Raw genomic sequence first — 11,681 nt, forward strand, 5'->3', positions numbered from 1 at the left:
GGCGGATTGGTAAGTAGCTGCACCAGTAGGGGCAGCCCACAGCTTACTCCCTGGGCGAGGGGAATAGAATCAAACATTGAGAGGCCACTCTGCCAGGCTTGTCACCCCTCATCCTGTTAGGCCCCAAGAAGGGACACAGAAGAGGCCACTGAGGTAGGGTCTGAGGGAGGAACCGGAGTGTTCTCAGGGGACCGAGCACTTGGGACAACTGGTCCCAGCAAGGCCCCAGCTGGAGGAGGCTGGGCACGAAGGGTCTCGCCTTACTGCTGCTGCAGGCCTGGGTGGATGAGACAGGGCCCAGGGTCTAGCTGGCAAGGGGCAGCTGTGACGTGACTAAGAGGTGTCAGGACATTCATTTCTTCCCCTCCCTGGGCTGCGCGGGGGCCTCTGACCATGGGGAAGGCTGTCTGTGGCCACCTCCTCGCCACCCAACAGCTTGCACCCTCCTGGGTGCCTGGGACCGGGGAGACCCGTGGAGACAGCCTAATTGCAAAGCGAGTGGGTCAGGAGGAGCTTTGCTGGGCCGCCACAGAGACGCCCCGAGCCCTTGGGGAGCTGGGGACAATCCAGAATGGGGACCTATGCTGCCCCCCAGCATCTCTTCCCAGACGCTGCTTTCTCATGTGTCACCTGCCTTCTTCCCTCCAGGGTGCTCTGTCCTTCCCTGCCCTCTGCCTGGCGACCCCGCCCCTCCCTCTGGCACTGGGGACAAAGGTTGATTCTCAGCTCAGCTCCCTGAGGGTCGGGCAGCTCAGAGTCTCCTTCCACATCTGACATGTGGGGACACTAATTCCTGCCACCTGGTGGGGTTGTCATGAGGGCCACCCATGGCACGGCTTCCCCCGCAGGCCCTGGTGGTGGGCGTCTCCTAGGATGCTTGCCAGGTACCCAGAGGCCTGTCCCCACCCCAGAGCTGCTGGATCCCAATGGCTGGAGAGGGGACCTGGAAACTGTCTTTTAAAAAATGTTTTCAACATGACCCCAAACAGACCCCCCAGGACTTTAGTGCACACCCTCCCTCTTTCTTCTGTAAACCACCCGCGGAGTCCGCCTGTTCAGTTCAAGGTGAAGATTTTAACTCGGGCTGTTTATAATTTGCTCCGTGGAGCGGGTGTGTTTTCAAAGCAGTCACGCCAGATGTCGACCTGGAAGTTGAGAGGGAGACAAACGTTCTTATACATTTATGTTGCCAGCGATGAGCATTTGATGCTTTTAACACACATTCATCTCAGAGGAAAACAGCCTCTGATTAATGGCTGCATGTGTGCAGCCTCCCACTGGCGAGGGGTCGCTGAAAAGGGTGTAGCTGTGGGCAAAGGTCTGACAGGAGGAAATAAGTGGACCCCGAGTCGGATGCTCTTGAGGACCGGCTGCCTCTCCTTCCCTCCACCCATCCTTTCTCCCTGGACCTCGAGCTCCCTGCCGGTCGGGGCTGGAGAGACCGCCGGTTAGTATGATTAGGGCCTGGGAGCCAGACTTCTCTGCATCTGGGCTCCGGCAGCCGTGAAGGGGCTCCTACTGGAGACCGCCCCTGGAGACCCGTCTTATTCCATTGCACAGTGTAAAAGTAAAGGGTTGCCCTTCTGTAAAAGTTGGTGTGTTTCCTGTATCTCTGGGGTAATCGACAGTCCTGGCATCCCCGTGTCGGGTCCCCACAGGGGCACCAACTGGTCATTGTGGCAGCCAGTTGATGGGGGCAGTTTGGACCTAGGCCAACCCACCCCTGGCTGGGCCCCGGCGCACCTGCCGCATGCGGCCAGCTGGTGCCTGGGGTTCACAGCTGCCCCGCAAATGGTCTGTCTGGTCTGCGCGGTGCTGGCGAGCGCTGTGCTTGAAAACGCCGGGAAGTTCTGCCGACCACGTGGCCGCACTTTGTCTCCTCTTTGATCCTCACCGGACCCCGCTCAGGATCCCCGTCTCTGCGGGAGGGGAACCGGGGCACAAAGAAATAAAGGGACTTGCTCAAGGTTCGCCACCACGCGGCAGGCCCGGGGTTTAAGCTCGGGACAGTCACGGCTGCACTTCCCAGCAGGAGGTGTCTGTCTTATCACGGCAGGATGGCAGATCCAGTCTGTCCCCGCCGACTGTGGCTCCTGAGGAGTGGAGATGACATCAGCTCCGCGTCTCTGGGTCCAGTGTGAGCCCAGAGAAGATTCTCAAGAAACTGGCTTTGCCGCTGCTCGGGCCTGAGCGGCAATCACAAGGCTGGGTGCCCAGGACGGGCTGTCCTGAGCGTGATTATGTTTTAGCCACGTTCATGGTTCAGGCCCCAGGCACAAGGAATCGAGGCCGAGTGGAGCCATCCCCACGTGGCACTGAGTAACCAGTAATGAAATCTTATCACGCCGTCCTAAAAGCTTTTGCAGGTCTTGGCCTCCCCCCCTCCCCTGCACCCCCATACACAGTCAGCGGTCCTGATAGCACGCACTATAATGGGCTTAGATTGATCCCAATCTTGTGAATACACACAGAGCAGCTGGTGCCAAGGGATCTTTGTGTCTCGGCTTTGAGGGTCACCTTGCAGGGGAAGAGGTGGCTGAGCCTCACTTCCAGGGCTCAGTGTCCACGCGTATTGGCTGCTGGGTCAGCCTGGGCCTCTGGTGACGTGAAGCAGAGCCCCCACCCGATGCTGCTGACCCCAGAGGGTCCCGGCCCTCGCTGGGCCCACTGCACAAACGTACGGCTGTCCCAGGTGCTGTCCAGAGGCTGAGAGGGGTGAGCTAGAAGCAGAGCTGCCCCCAGACTTGTCACTGTGAATTCATGAACTTCCCGTTGTGTCAGGACAGGATCTTGTGACTGTTCAACCTTGTCTTCATTCCAGGCAAGCCCTTTAGCCTCTCTGAGCCTCCATCCCCTCATCTGCAGGACATAATAAACAGGCCTCAAGAGTGGTGGAAGCACCATTCATCCATTCGCTGGCTTAACTAAATGTTTATTGAGCATCTACTATGCGCCCTGCTTGGTGCCCAGGTGTGGGAGGAAACACGGCTCAGATGCAGGGCCGCTGGGACAGGGCAACGTCCTCAGGAAGAAACAGGGAACAAGCTGAACCATTTAACGTGTTTCTCTGGCTGCTTCCCTGGCTTGTGCAAAGCGAGGGTGTCACAAAGACAGCGACACTTACTTGTGGGGGCTTTTCAGGTCTGAAGAGCAGCAGTGTCCTGACCATCTGTGAGGGGATGTGGTGGGGTGTTGCCGTGGCAGGGCTTGGTCCTGCTGTCTCCTTAACTCCTGTCAGGAGACACCCAGTTCCCTTGGTGACAGGTCTCCTGAGGCTCCTTCCTGAGGCCCCTTCCTGGGGTCCTTACAAGTCAAATACTGGAAACTCCTGGGTCTATCCCTCTCCGTGGCACCCCTGTGTCCGGGGCCCCCACGTGCCCACCTCTCTGGCTGCCTAGCCTGCCCTCTCTGTTCCAGGTCCATGCATCTTCTTCCATTGCCACCAGGCAGCCGTCTGTCCTGCAGGGTGTCACGGCCCCAGCACTGTGGTCCCCCTGACACCTGTGGTCTCAAAGCTCCTGCCTTGTCCCTGACTTGACCTTGATTTCCAGCTGACAGCTCTGTCCATGAGCTTCCAGAAGCTGGACCCCTGCATGGGCTCAGATGCCAAGTCTTGGCCTCACCTGTCCTTCCTCCCCGCCTTGTGTGGCACCTGTCTGCTCCCCCTGGCCACCTCCTTGTCCTCCCAGCTGCTCATGGGGTCCAACCTCTACCCTTCACCTTCCCAACACCCTCCTCACAGGGAACCAAGGGCCACAGCCCTGGGGGTGCAGGGATCTCGGGTTTGTGTCTCTCTTAGATCGGGTAACAGGTTAAACACTGCCTCAGATGCCACTTTGGGGACAGCCTGAGTGTCCCCTGGAGAACTGGGCTGGGAGATCCCTGGACAGGGCCGGTCGCCGTGTCCCAGGACGTCAAGCCTGGGGAGGAGGCGATGCGGGCAGGAGTGCTGTCCTCTGGAAACAGGCCTCTTCAGAGACCTTAGGGAGGAACACGTGGCCGGTTTCTGCAGGTGGCCCAGCTGTGTTAGCTTAAGGAGTCTTGTTTGCAAGGGGTGATCGGGGCAGGGAGGCCTTTGAAGTCCCTGAGCCCTGGAACGGTGGCCCTTATCGGAGTGGGTGCCGGGGGCGTCTCGGCGCTATCTTAATGTGTTTGTCGAGTGGCCTGGAGTCAGGGGCTATCGCTGCGGCCTGGGCTGCTGGCCAGAGGGAGCCTCGCAGCCTCTATAAAGGCCGGGCCCTGGGCACTGGCTGCAGCAGCGACCGGCCCAGCATCCAGGATGAGGAGCCTCGTGGTGCTACTTGCAGTCCTCGCGCTGTCCCAGGGCAGTGGGATCACCAGGTGGGTGTCGGTCCCCAGAGGAGGGGAGGGCATTTCATGGGTCCGCTCTGGATGGGTCTCTCCCTGGTCTCCCAGCCTGCGGTCCCCCGGGGAGACTTCGGAGAAGGTGCGGCAGGTTCCCAGGACAGTCGAGGTGAAGGGCATGGCTTCTTAATCAGACCTCCTGCGATATGTTCCCCGGCTTCATCCCAAGTTTAGCCAACTCCCTGTGCCCAGTCTCCTCACCTGCTGTCCAAGTAGGACGGCAGATGTCCCCGTCTCCTGGGATCGGGTGAGGAGCACAGGAGCTAGTAAAAGGCTTGAACAGTGCCTGGCGCTTTGTAAGAGCTGTGCACTCATTTGTCAAACAAAATAGAGCTCTTCGATGTCACAGGGCCTTGTGGGTGAAGTTCCCAGGCTCTCCTTCCAAAATCATAACCGACATTGACCGAGCCGCTTGCCACCAGGCACCAGACTTAGCTTGGCCTTCCCTAGATGCTCACGAAGCCTCAGGGGTTAGGAGATATTATTAGCTGCATTTTACCCACGAAGAAAGTGTCGTTCAGGGAGGGTCGCTGAGCTGCCCGAGGCCACGTGGTTAGTAATGAGGAGCCAGGACGTGGCCCACGTGGACTTGAACTGATGACATCACACCATCCCCGGTTTCCAGGTTCACGGTCCCTTTGAGGGAGGCTCTCCGGGGCCTCGTGCTGGGATAGGACAGATCGGCAGAGCCACAGCTACAACTGTAGGTGATCCTGAGTTGATCAGGAACCGGAGTGGAGCGAGCAGGGAGCCCTGGGGGCCTGGGCGTGGACTCGAGAAAGGGCACTGGTTGGCTGGGCCTCAGGAGCTCTGTCCAGGCTCCTTCCTTTAGGGCTTCAGCCCTTTTCTGTCATTAGCTGGTTATCAAATACATCTACTGAGTCTCCACCAGCACTAAAAAAAAGAGAAAGAAAAATAGAAAATAGAGAGTGCACTGCAGTTTCTAAGGGTGGGCATTGATCTGTGAACTGATGTAAAACATATTTTTTACTTTGGGTTATAAGGAATAAGTGGAGGTGTGGCTCACAGAGCCCAGAGCCTCTGGGCGCTTCTCAGAGGCCGGCAGCCCTCAGACGGGAGGCGCCCACCCCTCTCATGAACCCTCCCATCTTCAGGGTCCCTCTGCACAAGGGCAAGTCTGTAAGGAAGGCCCTGAGGGAGCAAGGGCTCCTGGAGGACTTTCTGAGGACGCACCAGTATGCCATCAGCAGCAAGTACAATGCCGGGAAGGTGGCCAGCGAGCCCCTGTTCAACTACCTGGACGTGAGTGGCCCTGCCAGCCTTCCAGTGATGATCGTGGCACGGGGTGCTATAGACAGCCCCCCGCCCAAGCCCCCGCCTCCTCTCCCTCTTTGAGGAATCATGCCGTCCAGTGGGGCTTAGAGGTCGCTTCCCTGCCCCTTGGTCGGCTCCACGGCGCTGGGCTCTGAATGTCACGGGTGGGAGGGTCTGAGCTCAGACAAGCTTCCTGCAGACAACAGCCCCCCGGGTCCATCGTCTGCTCCCAGATCCAACCTCACACCTGCCTCTCCTGGGCCAGGGGACCCACGTCTCATCCTGGGCTCAGCAGGGATGGGGCAGCTGGTGGCCGATCCCCAGCCGCCCAGGACTCTGCAGGAAGACCCCTTGTGCCCGATTCCCCTCTGGAGCCCGTCTCTCCTTCATCTGTCACTCTTGGCAGTGAACACCCAGCCCCTTTCCTTTGTGCCCCCTTCCTTATCGCTGTCAGCTCCAGCTGACCGGTGGCGGGGAGGCGTGGCAGGGACCATGTGGTGGGATGTGGGGTCAGTGCCTAACTAGTGCCCACCTCTCTGGGTCGCCCAGTGTCCCTACCAGGGAGGTCTTAAGCTTTGGTCTACGGTCTGCTCCTGGGGCTGGTGCCAGCAGGGCTCGTGGGAGGGGCAGGCCCGGCGTGGCTGGGGGTAGTGGCCCGGCGTCGGGGCTGGGGACCCCTCCCCGGTGAGTCTCCTGTCTCTGGGCAGAAAGCACAGGCTCCATGGCCAGCATCCACCCTGCCCCTCATGCTGTCCCCGTGCCTCTGACCCTGTGCCGTCTATCCCCAGTGCCAGTACTTTGGGAAGATCTCCATCGGGACCCCGCCCCAGGAGTTCACCGTGGTGTTCGACACCGGCTCCTCGGACCTCTGGGTGCCCTCTGTCTACTGCAAGAGTGATGCCTGCAGTGAGTGACCTCCCTCCCCCCACCCCACTCTCAGACCGGGGGCCAGGGGACCAGCGGGCGATGTGAGGTGGCAGGAGAGCTTGCTTGGATGTTCCCAGCCTCCCAGCGTCCCATGTCCTCACTCAGTTCTAGCAAATGGCCACACTGGAAGGTGCGCAGGTCTCCGGCTCCTGTATAAAACAGCAGCTGGAAGTGAGGGACGCTTGCTTTTTTGTTTTGTCTCTATCAGGAGCCAAGGCAGGCTGCTAACCCTCTGGGCCTCAGTTTTCCTTTCTGTATAATGGGGCCACGACATGCCGGGGGGGGGGGGGGGCTGGGCCAATAAAGTGAGAAGGCCTCTTACTAATGAGAAAGACATTTACTCTATGCTATAATTTATTTCCCAACAATCCTGGGCGGTTTGCGCTCTTTTCACCCCATTCCCCGGATGAGGAAACCAAGTTCAGAGAAGACAAGGGACTGGCCTAAGATTACAAAGCTGGTGAAAAAAAGCGAAATGTCAGGGAAATGACAGGGATGGCATTTTTCTCTCTTATCTTTTTTGGAAGCTACACAGTGGGGGTCAGAGAGGTGGGTCGAGCAGCAAAGAATCATTTTCTTTATTAAGCTCAGTGGGCTCAAGAGAGAAGAGGCTGCGTGTTTTCAGTGGAGAGAGGGGTTAGCGTTCAGGTCGTTTTCTTACGAGGCCCGGGGAGGGTCCGGCCCACCTGGCGCCGACGGCCCCCTGACCGGGTCCATGTTCCAGAGAACCACCACCTCTTCGACCCGGCCAAGTCCTCCACCTTCCAGGACCTGGGCGAGCCCCTGAGCATCCAGTACGGCACTGGCAGCATGGAGGGCGTCCTGGGCTACGACACCGTCATCGTGAGTGGGGCTCGGGCCACCCCCCCTTCCCGGCCTGGGGCCTCTGGTCAAAGGGCCCCCTGGCGGAGGTCGCTCTGCCTCTCTTGCAGGTCTCCAACATTGTGGACCGCCACCAGACGGTGGGCCTGAGCACCAAGGAGCCTGGGGATGTCTTCACCTACTCCCAGTTCGACGGGATCCTGGGCCTGGCCTACCCCTCTCTGGCCTCCGAGTACTCTGTGCCCGTGTTTGACAATATGATGAACAGGCACCTGGTGGCCCAAGACCTGTTCTCGGTTTACATGAGCAGGTAGGAGCGGCGCCCAGCGGGGCCTGACTCCCACAGCCTGGAGAGGACGGCCGGCCGAGGGCGGTGCCACCCCCTGGGGACACGGCAACTCAAGGGTAGTCCCTAGCATCCAGGCTCATTCGACCTCTTGTCTGAAGGTCCCCGACACATTCACTGCTGCAGCCAGAGTCCACTGGGCCGAAATCTGACCTTCATTTCTGCCATTTATAAAAGCAGGCCTGACCGTCTCTGTATAGGGGCTTTTAACTTTTCCCAAAGTGGCAGGCCTCAGTAACCACTTGCGGATGATGCTGAGATTCACAGACTTCTAGAGCAGCCTCCAAAGGAGTCCTACCTTCTCCTTTCACAATTTGGGAAACTGAGACCGGGAGGGACGATCACCCTGGGAGCTGGTGGCTGAGCCACGCCTGCAGCCCAGGGCTCCTGACTCCAGTCAAGTGGTTCCTACTTTCCTCGCCTGCCCCGTGATGGTGCAGCTCAGCTGGACAGAGGAGTGGGGTCAGGGTGGCGAGAAGACAGATGTCAGGGGAGCCCAGGCAAGGGGTACATTGACTCATTCATTCATTCATTCATTCACTCACTCACTCACTCACTCACTCAATGGATGCTGGTGGGTCCTTACGGTGTGTAGGGGCTGAAGGTGGATCAGCAAACAAGGCAGACTGGGAGTTAACTTTTTAGCAGGGGAGACAGACAGCACACGACACAGGCAATTACGATGACAAGTGTGGAAAGGGCGCTGACCGCGGGGAAGCCTGCCTGCATTAAAGGCTGGATAATATAACAGGGAGCCGGTCTAATGGAGCGGCATGTGCGGAGGGGCTGGACGCTTTGCTGAGGCAGGAGTGGGAGCTGTCCAGGTGACACAGAGGGACAGCGTGCTTTAGGTGATGGGACAGCATGTGCTGGAGCCCAGAGGTGGGACTGAGCTAGATGAGGCCTGGGACCAGAGACAGCAGAGTGGGAAGCTGGTGACACCAGTGTGCCCCCGTCTCCTGGCCACGAGACAGAGCCCCAGCAGGAACAGGCCAGCCTGGGCAGAGGTGGCAAGTTTAACCTGAAGTGGGTGGCACCTTGTGGACGATCCTCTCTCCTACTCGTGGCCAAGGGGCTAGGGGCGCAAAGCCTTAGGCGATGGGGAGCAGGGGGCACAGGGTCACTGTGGGAACAGCAGGGTGGCCTGAGCAGAGCCTGGCAGCCCTGCGACCTGCGTGGCGGCTTCCTTCCTGATGTCCCCTCTTGCGGCTCCCGGTGCTGCCCTGGCCTGGGGGCTGCAGCCGGGGGCTGGATGCCACAGCGTGCCCGTCCTTGGTTTCAGGAACGGCCCGGGGAGCATGCTCACGCTGGGGGCCATTGACCCGTCCTACTACACCGGCTCCCTGCACTGGGTGCCCATAACCGTACAGGAGTACTGGCAGTTCACCGTGGACAGGTGGGTGAGCAGCAGCCGGGGCCCAGCCAGAGGCCGCCTCGGGGGGGGGGACACCAGGGCCTGTGTCAGCCCGGAGGCTCCGGCCAGGGCCGCAGAACAGCAGCTCCGAAGACCAGCACATCAAAGTGTGACTTAGACACTCCCCAGGCCAATGACCTTGGACAATCACAGCTTCACCTATGTGTTAACTGCACTGGTTGAGCGCTTACTACCTGCTAGGCACCGACTGAGTAAGAATATGACTGTCTCCTTTAGCCCTCTCCTCACTGAAGCCCAACGAGGTGGGTGCCATTAGTATCCTCACTTTATAATTTTCTAACACCCAGTTTGAACCTCATAACCATCCCTAAGGAAGTCAAGGAAGGGGTGGTTATCACCCATTTTATGGAGAGGAAGCCTGAGTGCAGGAAGGTTGGGTAACTTGCCCGAGACGTGCAGCAAGTAAACAGCAGGGAGAAAACTTGGGTCTTCAGGCACCTAGTGAAGTTACATTTCCCCCTGAATGTGTGTGACTTCGCTGTTTTATTGTAGTTCTGCCCGACAGCAGGTGGGGCAGTCTTGATTTAGTCACTGAGTTGGGAGAAAATGGTTTCGTGTCTTTTCTCTGAGCTCAGGAAGTTATGGGGATTCCAAGAAGGGGCCCCGGGAACTGGGTCTGGGGGTTGGGTGTCTTCCCTGCCTGAGGATACTGGCAGGGGAGGCCGGAAGGGACCAAGAGAGGGAGGGCTGAATGCCGGATGCACCCCGAGGCCATCTGTCTCCTGTCTGCAGCGTCACAGTCGATGGCGTGGTGGTGGCCTGTGAGGGTGGGTGCCAGGCCATCCTGGACACGGGAACCTCCATGCTGGTTGGGCCCAGCAGTGACATCTTCAGCATCCAGAAGGCCATCGGAGCCACAAAGGACCAGTTTGGCATGGTGAGGCCCAGTCTTTGCCCCCCTCCCCAGACCTTCCTGAAGAGGGCACCTCTTTGCACGTGGGAGAGATGACAAAGGGAAACGGCAGGGCTCACAGACGTTGGAAGTTTCCTGGAGGCCTTCATAGTGGCCTTGGGACTGCTCCCAGGGCTCCTTCAGCAGCCCAAGCACGACCTCCTGTCCCCCCAGCCTGACTTCCTGTCCCACCCTGAGGTCCGTCCCTGGGTTGGCTGGCAGTTGGTCCCCCTCAATGTGATTCTTTGAGGACCGTATCTTGGGTCCAAACCCCAAGAGAAGTCCCAGCCTGGGACCATCTCCGCTCTTTCTGGTCACACCCATCACCCTTTTAAGAGGAGACTTCTCTCTGGTCTTCTTAAAAAATAATTTTAAATTACTTATTAAAGTGTAGTTGACATACAATATCATTAGTTTCAGGTATACAGCATAGTGATTTAACATTTATATATTTTACAAAGCGATCACCACAGTAAGTCCAGCACCATCTGTTTCTGTACAAAGCTACTATGGTATTAGTGGCTATTTTCTCTGTGCTGTACCTATTTATTTATAACTGGAAGGTTGTACCTCCCCATCTCCTTTCGCCTCCCCCCCCCCACCTCTCTGGCAACCCTCCATTTGTTCTCCGTGTCTCTGAGTCTGTTTTGTTGGTTGGTTGTCTAGTTTGACATCAACTGCCAGAGCCTGAGCAGCATGCCCACGGTGGTCTTTCACATCAACGGCAAAATGTACCCACTGCCCCCCTCGGCCTACACCAGCCAGGTATGAGCCTCAGCCCAGGGAGCCCCAGGCTCACCCGGCCCCTCCTCCCCCCTCCTGGAAAGTCAGCGAAGGTGGTGATAAGGGGCGGGATCTAGATGGAGGGCGCAGGGTGTGTATTTAGACCAGCTGGCCCTTCTGAGTGGGGCTGTGTGGTCCTTGGGCAGCATTTGTGGCTGCAAACGCCTTGTCCTGGAGAAATGGGACAGACGGGAAGGACAAAGCCCTGGGGCTTGAGGGAGGGGATAGGCAGGACCATAGCCCCCCCCCATGGGAACCTCCACCGGTGCTCTAGCATCCAAGCTCAGGGGCCTCATCTCTCTGCGATTTTCTTAGACAGGGTGGGTGTTGTGGGGACCCAGATCCCCAGTGATCTGCTTTCTAATTCTAAGCACCCCAAACTGGCAAGGCCTCGGGCCCCGGGAGGGGCAGGGGAGGCCCACCTGCAGGCTCAGTAGCTGGGGCTGGGTCGGGAAGAGCTTCATCCCCGCCTTGCCTTTCCCAGGACTCAGGCTTCTGCACCAGCGGCTTCCAGGGCGACGACAGCTCTGAGCAGTGGATCCTGGGGGACGTCTTCATCCGCGAGTATTACAGCGTCTTCGACAGGGCCAACAACCGCGTGGGGCTGGCCAAGGCCATCTGATCGCACCGCTGACCGTGAACCTCGCTGCCCCGGCAGACATAGGTGCACACGCGTGCATGCATGCACATGCATAGGTCGGGTTTGGGGCAGGTCGTTCTCAATAAATATCCCTTCCTTGCAAAGCTTGGCTCTCCTTGGGGCTGACGCCCTGCACTGTTATTGGGTGTGGCTGTCATGGGAGTGACTGTCATGGGGTGTGTATGACATGGGGTGT

General features: G+C 58.6%; 1 protein-coding gene across 1 annotated transcript; it reads left to right on the forward strand.

Moving 5' to 3' along the window:
- Nucleotides 1-4,279: 4,279 nt before the first annotated feature.
- On the forward strand, nt 4,280-11,467 carry LOC308549125 (chymosin-like; the record flags this gene model as incomplete). The annotated part of the gene is made up of 9 exons (XM_081121451.1): nt 4,280-4,341; nt 5,481-5,628; nt 6,429-6,546; nt 7,292-7,410; nt 7,500-7,699; nt 9,018-9,131; nt 9,903-10,047; nt 10,729-10,827; nt 11,330-11,467. The coding sequence occupies 9 exons, from the start codon at nt 4,280-4,282 to the stop codon at nt 11,465-11,467; spliced, it is 1,143 nt and encodes a 380-aa protein (XP_080977577.1).
- Between the last annotated feature and the right edge of the window lie 214 nt (nt 11,468-11,681).

The sequence above is a fragment of the Miniopterus schreibersii genome, assembly GCF_964146895.1.
Source record: "Miniopterus schreibersii genome assembly, chromosome: 19".
In the NCBI taxonomy this organism is placed as follows: Eukaryota; Metazoa; Chordata; class Mammalia; order Chiroptera; family Miniopteridae; genus Miniopterus; species Miniopterus schreibersii.